Source organism: Oncorhynchus gorbuscha, linkage group LG15, assembly GCF_021184085.1.
Source record: "Oncorhynchus gorbuscha isolate QuinsamMale2020 ecotype Even-year linkage group LG15, OgorEven_v1.0, whole genome shotgun sequence".
Taxonomy (NCBI): Eukaryota; Metazoa; Chordata; class Actinopteri; order Salmoniformes; family Salmonidae; genus Oncorhynchus; species Oncorhynchus gorbuscha.
In genome coordinates, this window is record NC_060187.1 from 20,169,170 (window position 1) to 20,189,638 (window position 20,469).

A 20,469-nucleotide genomic window follows, 5' to 3' on the forward strand; every position below is an offset into this window, starting at 1 on the left:
CAGAAAGTATTCACCCTGTACTTTTGCACATTTTGTTGTGTTACAGCCGAATTTAAAATGGATTACATTTAGATTTTGTGTCACTGATCTACACACAATACCCCATAACGTCAAAGTGGAATTATGTTTTTAGAAATGAATTATTAAAAAATGAAAAGCTAAAATGTCTTCAGTCAATAAATATTCAACACTTTTGTTGTGGCAAGCCTAAATTAGTTCAGGAGTAAAAATGTGCTTAACAAGTCACAGAATAAGTTGCATGGACTCTGCAATAGTCGTGTTTAACCTGTTTTAAATTACTACCCCATCTCTGTACCCCACACAAACAATTAGCTATAAGGTCTCTCTGTCGAACAGTGAATTTCAAGTACAAATTCAACCTCAAAGACCAGGGAGGTTTTCCAATGTTTCGCAAAGAAGGACACCTACTGGTAGATGGCATTGAATATCCCTTAGAGCATGGTGAAGTTATTAATTACACTTTGGATGGTGTATCAATACACCCAGTCACTACAAAGACACAGGTGGAGAGGAAGGAAACCGCTCAGGGATTTCACCATGAGGCCAATGGTAACTTTAGAACAGTAACAGAGTTTAATGGCTGTGATAGGAGATAACTGAGGATGGATTAAACAACATTGTAGTTACTCCACAATAGTAACCTAACACACTCTTCATATTTTCAAGCATGGTGGTGGCTGTATTATGGTATGGGTACGCTTGTCATCGGCAAGGACTAGGGAGTTTTGACTTAAATCGGCTTGAAAATCTATGGAAAGACTTGAAAATGGCTGTCTAGCAATGATGAACAACCAACTTGCATTTTTACTCTTCAGTCATTTAGCACAGCATTTGCCAAACTCGGTCCTGGGGCCCCCCTGGGTGCTCGTTTTGGTTTTCGTCCTAGTACTACACCGCTGATTCAAATACCCAACGCATAACCAACGCAACACTGATTTAGCAGATGCTCTTAAGCAGAGCAATTACGGTTAAGTACCTTGCTCAAGGGCACATCAACAGATTTTTCATCTAGTCTGCTCGGGAATTTTCTTCCACTTTGGCATTACAGAGTATTTTGTGTAGATCGTTGACAAAAGATGACAAATCCATTTTAATCCCAATTTGTAATACAACAACATCTGGAAAGAGTCTAGAGGTACGAATACTTTATGTTTGGAAGTACATATTTAAGCATACACACAACCCGCAAGCACAAAGACGCAAAGCAATGGGCACACAGACAGACAGAGATGCTGCACATATGGAGCTGCGTTCACTCTCTCTCTCTCATTCCTGGCCATGTTCCCATCTTTTTTTATAGAGAGAGGGATCAGAGCTGTTGCTGTTGATACAGGTGTTGGGTGAACCCTTTCCCATGGTGTCCAGTATGTGTGTGTGGGTGTGCCTACTTATATAATGAATATGAGTTTGGGGGGGCTAAAATGAAGAAACATTAAAGCTTTAAACCTCTCACTAAAAGCTTCACTCATACATAAATTATACTTAAACCCCCAAATGGTTCTCCAGTACATTATTAAGAAAGGCTCATCTGTTGTTCAAAAACTACATTTTTGCTTTTATACAGATTACAACTTCTCTCTAATTGAAAATTCAATTTTGTTTAAATGATTGCCCTTTCTTGAACAAGCCATACAAATCTGGTTACAATTTTACCCTCCAGAAAAGATAGAACAAATATTACTGATTAATAAAAAAACATTCGGTATGGAACATTTTTATTATATTTATTAACAATATTATGAATATAAACGGTGGACTTTTCACATATGCAGCTATTGAAAATATATGAGAATGTCTGCTCAAAAGAAACTTATAACCAACTGATTGAAGCATTACCACAAAAATGGAGGAGGCAAGTGGAAAAGGGATAAGGTAGGGAACTGCCATATACACTGGGGCAAAAAAGTATTTAGTCAGCCACCAATTGTGCAAATTCTCCCACTTAAAAAGATGAGGCCTGTAATTTTCATCAAGGTACACTTCAACTATGACAGACAAAATGAGAAAAACAAATCCAGAAAATCACATTGTAGGATTTTTAATTAATTAATTTGCAAATTATGGTGGAAAATAAGTATTTGGTCACCTACAAACAAGCAAGATTTCTGGCTCTCACAGACCTGTAACGTCTTCTTTAAGAGGCTCCTCTGTCCTCCACTCGTTACCTGTATTAATGGCACCTGTTTGAACTTGTTATCAGTATTAAAGACACCTGTCCACAACCTCAAACAGTCACACTCCAAACTCCACTATGGCCAAGACCAAAGAGCTGTCAAAGGACACCAGAAACAAAATTGTAGACCTGCACCAGGCTGGGAAGACTGAATCTGCAATAGGTAAGCAGCTTGGTTTGAAGAAATCAACTGTGGGAGCAATTATTAGGAAATGGAAGACATACAAGACCACTGATAATCTCCCACGATCTGGGGCTCCACGCAAGATCTCACAGAACGGCGAGCAAAAATCCCAGAACCACAACAGGGGGACCTAGTGAATGACCTGCAGAGAGCTGGGACCAAAGTAACAAAGCCTACCATCAGTAACACACTACGCCGCCAGGGACTCAAATCCTGCAGTGCCAGACGTGTCCCCCTGCTTAAGCCAGTACATGTCCAGGCCCGTCTGAAGTTTGCTAGAGAGAATTTGGATGATCCAGAAGAAGATTGGGAGAATTTCATCTGACCATATGACACCAAAATATAACTTTTTGGTAAAAACTCAACTCATCGTGTTTGGAGGACAAAGAATGCTGAGTTGCATCCAAAAAACACCATACCTACTGTGAAGCATGGGGGTGGAAACATCATGCTCTGGGGCTGTTTTTCTGCAAATGGACCAGGACGACTGATCGGTGTAAAGTGGATGGGGCCATGTATCGTGAGATTTTGAGTGAAAACCTCCTTCCATCAGCAAGGGCATTAAAGATGAAACATGGCTGGGTCTTTCAGCATGACGATGATCCCAAACACACTGCCTAGGCAACAAGCATTTCAAGGTCCTGGAGTGGCCTAGCCAGTCTCCAGATCTCAACCCCATAGAAAATCTTTGGAGGGAGTTGAAAGTCCGTGTTGCCCAACAACAGCCCCAAAACATCACTGCTCTAGAGGAGATCTGCATGGAGGAATGGGCCAAAATACCAGCAACAGTGTGTGAAAACCTTGTGAAGACATTTGACCTCTGTCATTTCCAACAAAGGGTATATAACAAAGTATTGAGATAAACTGTTATTGACCAAATACTTATTTTCCACCATAATTTGCAAATAAATTCATTACAAAATCCTACAATGTGATTTTCTGGAAGAAAGAAATCTCATTTTTTCTGTCATAGTTGAATTGTACCTATGATAAAAATTACAGGCCTCTCATCTTTTTAAGTGGGAGAACTTGCACAATTGGTGGCTGACTAAAACTTTTTTGTTTCACTGTATTAAAGATACAAATTGGCTGAAAGGAACTGGCATAAATAGAAAAATATACCAGTTTCATTTGAGGACAAAAATGTTGATACAGTAGCTGCGCCGTACAGGTTGCGAAAAAAATGGGAAGATAATTTTGATGTACCAATTCCATGGCACATGGTTTATTAACTGGTACAAAAAACAACACTTGATTCCACACTGAGTTTTTCAATTTAAATGATTATACAAAATTCATGTCACCAACAGAATGCTATATATACTGGGCATACAACAATCTCTGCACTGTAGATTTTGCTGCTATTTATTCTGGTATTGCCCCTATGTAGCTTGTTTCTGGTCACAGGTTCGGGAATGGTTAAAAAAATTACAACATTCACTTAAAATGAACTCTACAAATAGCAGTGTTGAGCGATTTGGAAAGAAATAGTCAGTCAATAAATACTATAATAATACTCATAGGAAAGGATTCTATATGATTAGAAAGGTTCAAAATGTACGTAAAACATCACAAAATTGAAAATTATATGGCACATGGAAACCAAACGATGATGGTCTATGGTGATAGGTGGGATGGGCTGTGAGTGGCTGAGGGGCGAGATTAAAGAGCTGAGGTCTATGGTGATAGGTGGGATGGGCTGTGAGTGGCTGAGGGGCGGGATTAAAGAGCTGAGGTCTATGGCGATAGGTGGGATGGGCTGAGAGTGGCTGAGGGGCGGGATTAAAGAGCTGAGGTCTATGGTGATAGGTGGGATGGGCTGAGAGTGGCTGAGGGTTGGGATTAAAGAGCTGAGGTCTATGGTGATAGGTGGGATGGGCTGAGAGTGGCTGAGGGTTGAGATTAAAGAGCTGAGGTCTATGGTGATAGGTGGGATGGGCTGTGAGTGGCTGAGGGGTCGGATTAAAGAGCTCATGTTTGGTCATCTATTATTGTTATGCGTTTGCTTTATATAAAAGTATGCAATATGTGTATGTAAAATGTATTTGTAAAATGTAGCAGAAAAGCTGTAAAAACCAAACAAGATGTGTCCTCTGAAGAAGGGGGGTGGTGGATGGGTTAATAAAAAAAAAAAACATATATATATTTTTTAAAGCTGATAAATTAATTTGAAGCCAGCCAAATTGTTCGGGGCTGCCCTGCTGCTGAGGAGAGAGAGAAAGTGAAAGAGGAGCCTTGACCTAGGCTACTGTTGATTGCGAAGATGGAGGCCTTTTTCATTGAAGCAAAACAAAAGTTAGAGAGTATGCCTATAGCGAAACGCCTACAAGGCAGGGCTCCAGACTGCAACCTTTTAGTTGCCTTTTGGTACCCTTTGACTTGGCTGTGCGAGTTAAAAAATATGTTTTGGTCGCGTTGGTGCTGGCTGCACAATTATTCACCTCACTATAAACTTCCTATGTTGGTCAAACAGTAAAGTAGGCTACATTATCCTCATGATTCCTGTAATGACAGTGTCTGCCGGCCCCTGTACCTGTTTTGCTGGGGCCTGTTTTTGTGTCGAGCGAGCCACTCTCCCTTTCCCTGGATGAAAAAATGCTCTGGGAGAAAGAATGTTTTCTGATTGTATAACATTTTAAAAACCTATTGCTGGGAAAACACAGTTATCTTGTTGTCACAGATGGAGAGAGGATGTTCTCAGCTTTCTGTAGGTATTTCTCAACTCTCAATTATAAGTTCCATAGCAACTATTTTACAAGGATATTTCATATGGATTTGAGGTACGGAGAGAGAGAATTGCGCATTGGCCATTGCGATTGTATAGGTCTCATTGTCAGGTCAGTACAGGTGCATCAAAGCTGGAACTGAGAGACTGAAAAACAGCTTCTATCTCAAGGTCATCAGACTGTTTTATAGACATCACTAGCACATTAGAGGCCACTTGAATAAATGGAATACTAGTCACTTTAATAAACTTTACATATCTTGCATTACTCATCTCATATGTATATACTGTATTCTATACTATTCTACTGTATCTTAGTCTATGCCGCTCTGACATTGCTCGTCCATATATTTATATATTCTTAATTCCTTTCTTTAGATTTGTGTGTATTGGGTATATGTTGTGAAATTTTTAGATATTACTTGTTAGATATTACTGCACTGTCGGAGATAGAAACACAAACATTTCACTACACCCGCAATAACATCTACTAAACATGTGTATATGACCAATAAAATTTGATTTGATTTGACTGCTAGCGCTGCACTGATCGCTGCTATGCTACAAACCAACTAACCACACATCAACATGTGATTAATTAGTTTCAACCAAAGGAAAATACAGCTAATTCACATTTTAGGATCATTTGAGGTAATTATAACATCCTAGAATGGGCTTCGGAAACGTCACGTTCTAGACCGGAACATTCCGGAGCATTCCTCTACCCCAGGAATGAAAGGAGAAAATTACATCAGTTACTGTAGACACAACCAATCAATCACAGAGTTAATAGGCCTGCCCTGCCAGGTGTGACTGACAATAAGGTGTGTGTGTGTGATGATGGATGTCAGAAGTGAGAGTGGAGCTGGTGGAGGAAGGGTTTGAGAGATACTGGCCGCGGGTGGGAGGGGTTGTGGTTGAGGGATGTTTTTGGGAAGCACTGGTTTCGGGGGCTGGGGTTGGAGGGCGGGGGTGAGGGTGAGGGAAGCGGGGATGTGGTCTACAAGTGTAAATGGCTGCCAGGTATATGTAGAGTGGCTGAGCTCACAAGACAAGACAGGGGGCCAGGAGACAGCTGCTGCTGCAGAGTGTGTGTCTGTGTGTGCTTTGATATTCAATGTTTTCTTTAAATAATTCCCTAAGTGAAACTGAGTGACTGGTGTCATCCATGTACTTACATACAGTAGGCCTATATACTCTGAGCCCTCACTAAATTCAGACATCTGACTTCCTGACTCTGTGTAGACTAACAGCTGACCGACAGGTGTCCATGTCTGTTGTGATGTGTAACTAACTCCATCCCAGATATGAGAGAAGCAGCTCCGTGTAGAGCCCCCATATTCATCACCCTGAGCCCCGGAAACCACTGTTCCCCTTATCATTAGCCCTGTTTATACTCGGACTCCACTGCGTACGGCAGTCACCACCCACGTAGTGTTCTGTGTATGTGTGTGTCTGGGCTTGTGAATATGAGCATAGTACGTGTGAGCGTCTGTCTATGAGCATACTGTGTGTAAACAGTGAACTCCAAAAGTATTGGGACAGTGACATTTTGTTGTTGTTTTGGCTCTGTACTACAGCACTTTGCATTTGAAATGATAGAATGACTAGGACAAATTCACTTATATGTGTATTAAAGTAATCAAAAGTGTAGTATTTGGTCCCATATTCATAGCATGCAATGATTACATCAAGCTTATTGGATGTATTTGCTGTTTGTTTTGGTTGTGTTTCCGATTATTTTATGCCCAATAGAAATTAATGGTAAATTATGTATTGTGGAGAACTCTTTTCGGTTCCATGTAGAACCCTTTGTGGATATGGTTGTACATGGAACCCAAAAGGGTTCTTCAAAGGGTAATCCTATGGGGACAGCCGAAGAACCCATTTAGGTCCTAGATTGCACCTTTCTAAGAGTGTAGTCCTGAATGAATCATGAATAATGAGTGAGAAAGTTACAGATGCAAAAATATCATACCCCCAAGACATGCTAACCTCTCTTTATTGTAATGGTGAGAGGTTAGCGTGTGTGTGTGTGTGTGTGTGTGTGTGTGTGTGTGTGTGTGTGTGTGTGTGTGTGTGTGTGTGTGTGTGTGTGTGTGTGTGTGTGTGTGTGTGTGTGTGTGTGTGTGTGTGTGTGTGTGTGTGTGTGTGTGTGTGTTCATGCGTTGCTGTACTATTCTTCCTGAGAGGATGGTTTCACATCCACATTTTCCTGCTGGCTGATTTAACAGAGAAACAGCTTAATTGGGGTTAATTATTCCAATCCATCTGTGCGGCCGCACGCGGTGTGTGTCGGGCCCTGAAACCCAAGTCCAACGCCAAGAGTCCCCCTCTTTCATCTTTTTCATACGCTCATGAAAAAATAAACACACTGACTCAGTCAGAACGAGAGATGGAAAAGGGGAGAGAGGGACGTGGAGAAAAAGAGCAGAGAGGAAAGGGGGAGTGTGTCGGGATATGGCAAAGAGAATGCAAGAATTCTCTTAGTCAACTTAACCAGTCTGACTGAAATGGGGAAATAAGGGCTTTTCTTTCTATATTGCGTGTGTGTGTGTGTGTGTGTGTGTGTGTGTGTGTGTGTGTGTGTGTGTGTGTGTGTGTGTGTGTGTGTGTGTGTGTGTGTGTGTGTGTGTGTGTGTGTGTGTGTGTGTGTGTGTGTGTGTGTGTGTGTGTGTGTGTGTGTGTGTGTGTGTGTGTGTGTGTGTCTGTAACTCACCTCTCTGGTCATTGATAAACTCCTCCTTGCAGTTCTGCATCAGTCCGAGGATCCACTTGTGCTGGGCGTAGATACACTGCCAGGCAGGGTCCCCTGGTGCATGCAGGTCAGACAGATACCTGGAAGGAACACACACAGGTAAGAATTAGAATGTGGGCACAGCACTTCACAGGTGATGTTGTCAATGCTGACACACTCAGGTAAGAAATGGATTTAAAACAAACACTTCAACATGACACTCTTCAGATTTAAGTCTAAACCCAGCAACCTCCATCTCCTGTAGCCTTTGCCTTAACCTCATCTCCAAAATATCCCCAAACCCTCATCCCCTCCCCAACTCATCCCCCAAATCCTCATCCACTACTCATCCCCAAAACCTTCATAACCTACTCATCCCCAAAACCTTCATCCCCTCCCCAACTCATGCCCCAAATCCTCATCCCCAAAACCTTCATCCCCTCCCCAACTCATTCCCAAAACTCTCATCCCCAAAACCTTCATTTCCGCCCCAACTCATCCTCCAAACCCTCCCAAACTCATCCCCAACATTCTCAACCCCAAAACCCTCATCCTCTCCCCAACTCATCCCCAAAACCCTCATCCCCTCCCCAACTCATCCCCAAAACCCTCATCCCGTCCCCAACTCATCCCCAAAACCCTCATTACCATCGCATCACAAAAACCCTCATCCCCTACCCCACTACATTCCCTGTACATCACTCAGTACTGTGTGGGATAATCTCAAATGAGTGAGATACTCTCTCATTGTGGGCTGACACCATCACATAACAGGCAGACCCGACCAGACCAGAATCATTTGTTCCTCATTACAAGGGAACCTCCAGCCCCCAAACCCCTACAAGACACAACAAGCCAACTATTTGGATTCAAACAGTATTCGTTTCCTTTCAAATAGTTTTTAGCATTCGATTAAGTCAGCCTGGATTTCCAGATAGGCACGGTTTGCCCATTTGGGACTATTTGGGTTCCATTTTTAAATCAGGCAATTTCTATCAAGAGCAACTAAAATATTTGAAGGGAAACAAATACTGTATGAAACTATTTGAAACCATGTCTCCACCACAACCCCCACCAGAGACCCCCTAGGTTCCCCCTAATGGGTGTAAGGTAAACAGGAGGTTTGGCATGGTGGATGTTTAAAGCCAGCTAGCTCTAATGTAATGTAGCAGGATGAAAGATGGCTGCTGTGATCGTGAGCTGCTCTCTCTGGTTCTGACGGGTCGTTCTGAGTAATAATAAACTATCACAGACCACAACTATGAGGATGGAGGGAGAGGAGTAGAAGAGAACGAGGGAGCAGGAGAAGGGGGAAGAGAGAAAGATGGAGAGTGGAAAATAGGAAAAAGGAGAGCGAGGGAAATGGAGTAATAAGGAGAGAAAGAGCGACAGACCGATGGTATTTAAGGAGAGACAGGGAAGGAAGAGAGAAAGTGAAAGAGCAAGCAAGGCTTTGTAGACAGGTATACAACAAGAGATAAGCATATAGAAAGTGAGAGAGGGCAGTGAGAATGGGGAGAATGTAACACACCGTCTTCCTGGCTACAGTACATACAGTGCCTTGCGAAAGTATTCGGCCCCCTTGAACTTTGCGACCTTTTGCCACATTTCAGGCTTCAAACATAAAGATATAAAACTGTATTTTTTTGTGAAGAATCAACAACAAGTGGGACACAATCATGAAGTGGAACAACATTTATTGGATATTTCAAACTTTTTTAACAAATCAAAAACTGAAAAATTGGGCGTGCAAAATTATTCAGCCCCTTTACTTTCAGTGCAGCAAACTCTCTCCAGAAGTTCAGTGAGGATCTCTGAATGATCCAATGTTGACCTAAATGACTAATGATGATAAATACAATCCACCTGTGTGTAATCAAGTCTCCGTATAAATGCACCTGCACTGTGATAGTCTCAGAGGTCCGTTAAAAGTGCAGAGAGCATCATGATGAACAAGCAACACACCAGGCAGGTTCGAGATACTGTTGTGAAGAAGTTTAAAGCCGGATTTGGATACAAAAAGATTTCCCAAGCTTTAAACATCCCAAGGAGCACTGTGCAAGCGATAATATTGAAATGGAAGGAGTATCAGACCACTACAAATCTACCAAGACCTGGCCGTCCCTCTAAACTTTCAGCTCATACAAGGAGAAGACTGATCAGAGATGCAGCCAAGAGGCCCATGATCACTCTGGATGAACTGCAGAGATCTACAGCTGAGGTGGGAGACTCTGTCCATAGGACAACAATTAGTCGTATATTGCACTAATCTGGCCTTTATGGAAGTGTGGCAAGAAGAAAGCCATTTCTTAAAGATATCCATAAAAAGTGTCGTTTAAAGTTTGCCACAAGCCACCTGGGAGACACACCAAACATGTGGAAGAAGGTGCTCTGGTCAGATGAAACCAAAATTGAACTTTTTGGCAACAATGCAAAACGTTATGTTTGGCGTAAAAGCAACACAGCTCATCACCCTGAACACACCATCCCCACTGTCAAACATGGTGGTGGCAGCATCATGATTTGGGCCTGCTTTTCTTCAGCAGGGACAGGGAAGATGGTTAAAATTGATGGGAAGATGGATGGAGCCAAATACAGGACCATTCTGGAAGAAAACCTGATGGAGTCTGCAAAAGACCTGAGACTGGGACGGAGATTTGTCTTCCAACAAGACAATGATCCAAAACATAAAGCAAAATCTACAATGGAATGGTTCAAAAATAAACATATCCAGGTGTTAGAATGGCCAAGTCAAAGTCCAGACCTGAATCCAATTGAGAATCTGTGGAAAGAACTGAAAACTGCTGTTCACAAATGCTCTCCATCCAACCTCACTGAGCTCGAGCTGTTTTGCAAGGAGGAATGGGAAAAAATTTCAGTCTCTCGATGTGCAAAACTGATAGAGACATACCCCAAGCGACTTACAGCTGTAATCGCAGCAAAAGGTGGCGCTACAAAGTAGTAACTTAAGGGGGCTGAATAATTTTGCACGCCCAATTTTTCAGTTTTTGATTTGTTAAAAAAGTTTGAAATATCCAATAAATGTCGTTCCACTTCATGATTGTGTCCCACTTGTTGTTGATTCTTCACAAAAAAATACAGTTTTATATCTTTATGTTTGAAGCCTGAAATGTGGCAAAAGGTCGCAAAGTTCAAGGGGGCCGAATACTTTCGCAAGGCACTGTATACATGAAGTTTACTGACACCTGATGTATCTCTTCTGGTCATGCAAGGTAGACGGCGTCTCCAGTAGTTTGTCCAGTAGCAGACTCCTCAGAGCCCCGATCCTAGTCTCCACCTCGGCATACACTATAGACAGACACACAGGAGGAGAGGATCACACTTACTCGGTTGCAGTACAGTATATGACCCACTGGCTCCAGGTCATCTACAAGTGTCTGCTAGGTAAAGCCCCGCCTTATCTCAGCTCACCATAGCAGCACCCACCCATAGCAAGCACTCCAGCAGGTATATCTCACTGGTCACCCCCAAAGCCAATTCCTCTTTTGGCCGCCTTTCCTTCCAGTTCTCTGCTGCCAATGACTGGAACAAACTGCAAAAATCACTGAAGCTGGAGACTCATATCTCCCTCACTACCTTTAAGCACAGATTACAGATCACTGCTCCTGTAAATAGCCCATCCAACAACCTCATCTCCAAACTGTATTTATTTAATTATCTTGCTCCTTTGCACCCCAGAATCTCTACTTGCACATTCATCTTCTGCATATCTACCATTCCAGTGGTTAATTGCTATATTGTAACTACTTTGCCACTATGGCCTATTTATTGCCTTACCTCCCTTATCCTACCTCATTTGCACACACTGTATATAGACTTTTTCTAATTTATTATTGACTGTATGTTTCTTTATTCCATGTGTAACTCTGTGTTGTTGTTTGTGTCGAACTGCTTCGCTTTATCTTGGCCAGGTCGCAGTTGAAAATGAGAACATGTTCTCAACTAGCCTACCTGGTTAAATAAAGGTGAAATAATTTAAAAAATAATTAAAATCTTCACCGATCTCTTCACTTTATCCTACCTTTTTTAAAGACAGGGACCTCAGTGTTCCCAAACAGAGACTTGGCTTTCTCATAGTCGTTGATCACCACATCATAATCTCCCTGAGAGAGAACACAACAACATAATACTTTATGATATGTAGAGAACACAACAACATAATACTTTATGATATGTAGAGAGAACACAACAACATAATACTTTATGATATGTAGAGAACACAATAACATAATACTTTATGATATGTAGAGAGAACACAACAACATAATACTTTATGATATGTAGAGAACACAACAACATAATACTTTATGATTATAACATGTAGAGAGAACACAACAACATAATACTTTATGATTATAACATGTAGAGAACACAACAACATAATACTTTATAACATGTAGAGAGAACACAACAACATAATACTTTATGATTATAACATGTAGAGAGAACACAACAACATAATACTTTATGATTATAACATGTAGAGAACACAACAACATAATACTTTATGATTATAACATGTAGAGAGAACACAACAACATAATACTTTATGATTATAACATGTAGAGAACACAACAACATAATACTTTATGATTATAACATGTAGAGAGAACACAACAACATAATACTTTATGATTATAACATGTAGATTACAACAACATAATACTTTATGATTATAACATGTAGAGAACACAACAACATAATACTTTATGATTATAACATGTAGAGAGAACACAACAACATAATACTTTATGATTATAACATGTAGAGAGAACACAACAACATAATACTTTATGATTATAATACTTTATGATTATAACATGTAGAGAGAACACAACAACATAATACTTTATGATTATAACATGTAGAGAAACACAACAACATAATACTTTATGATTATAACATGTAGAGAACACAACAACATAATACTTTATGATTATAACACAACAACATAATACTTTATGATTATAACATGTAGAGAACACAACAACATAATACTTTATGATTATAACATGTAGAGAGAACACAACAACATAATACTTTATGATTATAACATGTAGAGAGAACACAACAACATAATACTTTATGATTATAACATGTAGAGAGAACACAACAACATAATACTTTATGATTATAACATGTAGAGAGAACACAACAACATAATACTTTATGATTATAACATGTAGAGAACACAACAACATACTACTTTATGATTATAACATGTAGAGAACACAACAACATAATACTTTATGATTATAACATGTAGAGAACACAACAACATAATACTTTATGATTATAACATGTAGAGAAACACAACAACATACTACTTTATGATTATAACATGTAGAGAGAACACAACAACATACTAACATAATACTTTATGATTATAACATGTAGAGAACACAACAACATAATACTTTATGATTATAACATGTAGAGAACACAACAACATACTACTTTATGATTATAACATGTAGAGAACACAACAACATACTACTTTATGATTATAACATGTAGAGAACACAACAACATAATACTTTATGATTATAACATGTAGAGAACACAACAACATAATACTTTATGATTATAACATGTAGAGAACACAACAACATAATACTTTATGATTATAACATGTAGAGAGAACACAACAACATAATACTTTATGATTATAACATGTAGAGAACACAACAACATAATACTTTATGATTATAACATGTAGAGAACACAACAACATAATACTTTATGATTATAACATGTAGAGAGAACACAACAACATAATACTTTATGATTATAACATGTAGAGAACACAACAACATAATACTTTATAACATGTAGAGAGAACACAACAACATAATACTTTATGATATGTAGAGAGAACACAACAACATAATACTTTATGATATGTAGAGAGAACACAACAACATAATACTTTATGATATGTAGAGAGAACACAACAACATAATACTTTATGATATGTAGAGAGAACACAACAACATAATACTTTATGATTATAACATGTAGAGAACACAACAACATAATACTTTATGATTATAACATGTAGAGAGAACACAACAACATAATACTTTATGATAACATGTGTAGAGAACACAACAACATAATACTTTATGATTATAACATGAGAGAACACAACAACATAATACTTTATGATATGTAGAGAGAACACAACAACATAATACTTTATGATATGTAGAGAGAACACAACAACATAATACTTTATGATATGTAGAGAACACAACAACATAATACTTTATGATATGTAGAGAGAACACAACAACATAATACTTTATGATATGTAGAGAGAACACAACAACATAATACTTTATGATTATAACATGTAGAGAGAACACAACAACATAATACTTTATGATATGTAGAGAACACAACAACATAATACTTTATGATATGTAGAGAACACAACAACATAATACTTTATGATATGTAGAGAACACAACAACATAATACTTTATGATATGTAGAGAACACAACAACATAATACTTTATGATTATAACATGTAGAGAGACACAACAACATAATACTTTATGATTATAACATGTAGAGAACACAACAACATACTACTTTATGATTATAACATGTATGTAGAACACAACAACATAATACTTTATGATTATAACATGTAGAGAACACAACAACATAATACTTTATGATTATAACATGTAGAGAACACAACAACATACTACTTATGATATGTAGAGAACTAATACTTATGATATGAGAGAACACAACAACATAATACTTTATGATTATAACATAATACTTTATGATTAGAGAACACAACAACATAATACTTTATGATTATAACATGTAGAGAACACAACAACATAATACTTTAACATTATAACTTTATGAGAGAACACAACAACATAATACTTTATGATTATAACATGTAGAGAGAACACAACAACATAATACTTTATGATTATAACATGTAGAGAACACAACAACATAATACTTTATTATGATATGTAGAGAACACAACAACATAATACTTTATGATATAATACTTTATGTAGAGAACACAACAACATAATACTTTATGATATGTAGAGAAACACAACAACATAATACTTTATGATTATAACATGTAGAGAACACAACAACATAATACTTTATAATATGTAGAGAACACAACAACATAATACTTTATGATATGTAGAGAACACAACAACATAATACTTTATGATATGTAGAGAACACAACAACATAATACTTTATGATTATAACATGTAGAGAACACAACAACATAATACTTTATGATTATAACATGTAGAGAACACAACAACATAATACTTTATGATATGTAGAGAACACAACAACATAATACTTTATGATATGTAGAGAACACAACAACATAATACTTTATGATATGTAGAGAAACACAACAACATAATACTTTATGATATGTAGAGAACACAACAACATAATACTTTATGATTATAACATGTAGAGAACACAACAACATAATACTTTATGATTATAACATGTAGAGAGAACACAACAACATAATACTTTATGATTATAACATGTAGAGAACACAACAACATAATACTTTATGATTATAACATGTAGAGAACACAACAACATAATACTTTATGATTATAACATGTAGAGAGAACACAACAACATAATACTTTATGATATGTAGAGAAACACAACAACATAATACTTTATGATTATAACAGAGAAACACAACAACATAATACTTTATGATATGTAGAGAACACAACAACATAATACTTTATGATATGTAGAGAACACAACAACATAATACTTTATGATTATAACATGTAGAGAACACAACAACATAATACTTTATGATATGTAGAGAACACAACAACATAATACTTTATGATTATAACATGTAGAGAACACAACAACATAATACTTTATGATATGTAGAGAACACAACAACATAATACTTTATGATATGTAGAGAACACAACAACATAATACTTTATGATATGTAGAGAAACATAATACTTTATAATATGTAGAGAACACAACAACATAATACTTTATGATTATAACATGTAGAGAGAACACAACAACATAATACTTTATGATATAACATGTAGAGAACACAACAACATAATACTTTATGATTATAAACATGTAGAAACACAACAACATAATACTTTATGATTATAACATGTATGAGAGAACACAACAACATAATACTTTATGATATAACATGTAGAGAACACAACAACATAATACTTTATGATTATAACATGTAGAGAACACAACAACATAATACTTTATGATTATAACATGTAGAGAGAACACAACAACATAATACTTTATGATTATAACATGTAGAGAACACAACAACATAATACTTTATGATTATAACATGTAGAGAACACAACAACATAATACTTTATGATTATAACATGTAGAGAACACAACAACATAATACTTTATGATATGTAGAGAACACAACAACATAATACTTTATGATTATAACATGTAGAGAACACAACATAATACTTTATGATTATAACATGTAGAGAGAACACAACAACATAATACTTTATGATTATAACATGTAGAGAACACAACAACATAATACTGTATGATTATAACATGTAGAGAGAACACAACAACATAATACTTTATGATTATAACATGTAGAGAGAACAGCATTAAACTCTCACTTAAACTCTCACTGTAACAATATCACATTTGTTGAATTTTGTAACACAGAGAAAAAGCTACAGTGGACAAGAACATGTCAAGATGAGACTAGCATTGTAAACTGAATACACCCTACACACATTCAGGCCTCTGTAGCACCACCTTCTGGATACTGTGCTTAATGATGAGCGACAGATAGAGAGGTGTGTATGCTGTGTGTGTACATAGAAATGTGTGTGTGTGTTAGTGTATAGATATGTGTGTGTGTGTGTTAGTGTATAGTGTGTGTGTGTGTGTGTGTGTGTGTGTGTGTGTGTGTGTGTGTGTGTGTGTGTGTGTGTGTGTGTGTGTGTGTGTGTGTGTGTGTGTGTGTGTGTGTGTGTGTGTGTGTGTGTGTGTGTTAGTGTATAGATATGTGTGTGTGGTGTGTGTGTGTGTGTTAGTGTATAGATATGTGTGTGTGTACGTTCGTATGTGTATCTGTGTGTGTATGATGGGCACCTTGTGTATGTTGCGCTCTTTGTTGAGGGGCAGGTGTGTGTGTGTGTCTGTTCTATATACCTTGTGTGTGTTTCGTTCAATGTTGAGCGGCAGGTTAAAGAGGAACTTGAAGCGCTGCAGAACGTTGAGGGCGTTACGTGTTGAGTCAGCTTTATCCTTCCTCCCCAAAACCTCCTGGAACAGAGTGTCTGCTGTATCACTGGCTCCTGAGATGGGGGGAGGGTAGAGAGAAGGAAGGAGAGAGAGAGAGAAAGGGTGAGTATTAAAAAAAAAAGATTTTTTTTTTCTACTAATACATATTATTTTTCAGGCGAGAATCTGATTTCCCTCTGTGGCCTGTGTGCCAGGAAGCTGTGTGCCAGGAAGCTGTGTGCCAGGAAGCTACCTGAACTAGGCAGAGTTAGAGAGAGAGTCAGTGAGGAGAGCATGACAGCTATCTCTCAGTCTTTCCTTCTCTCTCCCATTCACACACTACTCTCCGGCTTTGTGGGTGGCCTCGGATATGCCGGCAAAAAAAGAAAAAACAAGGACTCGCTAAAATTATTTTAATCAGAAAAAGGGGTTAGCCCTCTCGCCCCCACCACACCAAATCTCAAAAGGAAAAACATTGAAACAGCGAACAGAGAAATATTTCACATTTTTCACTCTCCACTCTGGGCTCTGACTGACGAGTTGTCATGCTGTTTTGATATTTCGGGGGGGATGTTTGTGATTGTGTAGACCCACTGGTGTGTGTGGTGACTGGAGGGTGGGGGAGGGGTGGCTCGGTTACTCTCGGGTTGAAGGCCCACATGTAGGGAGTTATGGAGGTGTGCGGTTGCTGAGCTCTTGGCTGTGGGCCCACATGTATGTCTGTCTGGGGCTGTGGGCCCACATGTATGTCTGTCTGGGGCTGTGGGCCCACATGTATGTCTGTCTGGGGCTGTGGGCCCACATGTATGTCTGTCTGGGGCTGTGGGCCCACATGTATGTCTGTCTGGGGCTGTGGGCCCACATGTATGTCTGTCTGGGGCTGTGGGGATGAAAGCAGCGTCCGGGAGGGAGGTTTATTTACCTTCAACCCTGAGGACATGTTTATTGATGCTCCATTATAGGAGTCACATTATCATGTATGAGATGGGAGACAGGGACAGAGGATCTAGCTGGAAGAGACACTCTACAGACAGGGAAAAACAAACACAAACACAACGTGGTGTGTGTAAGATAATTGGTGGGTGGCGAGGAGGCGAAATCGCACTCTATCTATCCTCAAACAGATTGATAGTTAAGTAGGTGGTGTTTTCTGAAGAAACTTCCTGCTAATTGGACTTCCTATGGAGATAGAAGGTAGTCTAAACAATGTCAGCTGGGATGATGTCTGCCTTCAGATTACAATACATACTACGGATTTGACTTGACCTATGAATTGGTGTATGTTCCAACTGAGAGGTAGAGATATTAACAGAGAGTGAATAGATGGATGGATGATGGATGAATGAACAGATGGGTGGACGGATGCATATTGTAGATGTATGGATGGATAGAAAGATGGAAGGCTTACTGTTGAGGACGTTCTCCAGGCGCTGTGTCATGGAGCCCTCCACCTTCTCTGTCCCATCAGACTCCAACCTCTGGTGGATCGCTGTAAAATAACAATAACGTTTTATTCAACACCGTGACTAGCTGTCATGGATGCTACAATTATTCTGTTCAATCAAAGGAGACAAGAAAAAAAAATTTGAGCTCTGAATTCAGTATCAAATCACTGAATTAAAGCTGCACAGATTCAGATATAGAGACACATTGAGAAAGATAAAGAGGATAGAGTTATTCAAGTTATTTTAAGGTCTCTGTGTGTTCTGTAATCACAAAGTGCCTCTACTGCTCAATCTAACATGCGTAATTATGAGATTCCAGTTTGAGGAACTGAAGTTAAAACAATAAACAGCCTCTCTGCACCAGTGGCTTCTGTCGGACTCTGACCACGCCCCTCTCAACCATTCCCACGCCAACCACTGACCTGACCACAGCTACTGTAACTGATCCACTTGACCTAACCTGACTGAATTGGTACCCCCAATCAACATCCACTCCAGATCAGCATTTGATGTTCCATTGGGGGCCTTTGTAACATGAATGGAAAATAATCTAGGTGAAAGAAGACTGATCCATTTTGAACATAGACTGTAGATACTGTGCACCCAAAGACCAAGAGACTCCCAGAGGAAATGTAAATCCAAATGTTTTATCAGTTGGAGGAATAATATTTGGGTGAGGAGAGCTGACTGAAAGGCACTATTTCTACTGCTGAGAGGGATGCTGCTTGTGTCAGGTTGACTATACAACACTAACGCATAAAGATCTGGGGGGGTCCACAGTCCAACATCAACACTGAGTAGGAAATAGTGCTCGTGTGGTAAGGCAAGGAGAAGTAGATGAAAGGTAGAGTGTAAAAGGTGAGAAGAGGAGAAGAAAAGGAGATAGAAGAGAGAATTGGTCTGGAGTAATTCATGTGTGTGTGTGTGTGTGTGTGTGTGTGTGTGTGTGTGTGTGTGTGTGTGTGTGTGTGTGTGTGTGTGTGTGTGTGTGTGTGTGTGTGTGTGTGTGTGTGTGTGTGTGTGTGTGTGTGTGTGTGTGTGTGTGTGTGTGTGTATCAGAGCTGCTCAAATGACTGTAGTGGGGCGGCTGGGTGCTGAGAGGGGCAGTGAGCATTTATTGAGGGGGAGAGGAGAGGGGCAGAGAGAAGATGGCGAGGGGGAGATGGAGAGGGGGAGAGAGAAGAGGAGAAGATGGAGGGTGGGAGAGAAGATAGAGGAGAGGAGTTGGGGAGAGAGTAGGGTGAGAGAAAAGGATGGAGGGGGTGGAGTAGGATTAGAGGAGAGGATGGAGGGGAGAGAAGAAAGAGGAGAGGAGTTGGGGAGAGAGTAGGGTGAGAGAAAAGGATGGAGGGGGTGGAGTAGGATTAGAGGAGAGGATGGAGGGGGAGAAAGAAAGAGGAGAGGAGTTGGGGAGAGAGTAGGGTGAGAGAAAAGGATGGAGGGGGTGGAGTAGGATTAGAGGAGAGGATGGAGGGGGAGAGAAGAAAGAGGAGAGGAGTTGGGGAGAGAGTAGGGTGAGAGAAAAGGATGGAGGGGGTGGAGTAGGATTAGAGGAGAGGATGGAGGGGGAGAGAAGAAAGAAGGGAGGCTAGTGTACGAGATGAGAAACACTGACACGAGGGAAAGAGAAAAGGGATGTCATCCCCCTTTCAAGCCCCCTTTCCTTATTCTCTGCTTTTCACCACTCTCACCCTCATTCACTCCACTGAAAACAACGACTGTCAGCTAAAACAGAACAAAGCGAGAGAAAAGGAACGAAGGAAGGAAAAAGAGAAAGGGGAGAGAGAGTTCTGTAAATAAATGTGGGTCCTGTTCTGAAAGACAGGAGCCTTGAGGCAGAGAGGCTGAGGTAT

General features: G+C 39.3%; 1 protein-coding gene across 6 annotated transcripts in view; it reads right to left on the reverse strand.

Moving 5' to 3' along the window:
- LOC123996714 (exocyst complex component 2-like) overlaps positions 1–20,469 on the reverse strand; it is a 101,695-nt gene that overhangs the window by 46,763 nt on the left and 34,463 nt on the right. For all 6 annotated transcript variants that reach the window (XR_006832027.1, XM_046300343.1, XM_046300345.1 and 3 more), the window contains 5 exons: positions 18,580–18,660; positions 17,100–17,245; positions 11,883–11,964; positions 11,047–11,149; positions 7,823–7,941 (listed from right to left, as the gene is read on the reverse strand). Coding sequence is in view for 5 of the 6 variants with exons in the window: in XM_046300343.1 (XP_046156299.1) it covers positions 7,823–7,941; positions 11,047–11,149; positions 11,883–11,964; positions 17,100–17,245; positions 18,580–18,660 (531 nt within the window). In the remaining variant the exon portion in view is untranslated. The remainder of the gene's footprint in view (positions 1–7,822; positions 7,942–11,046; positions 11,150–11,882; positions 11,965–17,099; positions 17,246–18,579; positions 18,661–20,469) is intronic.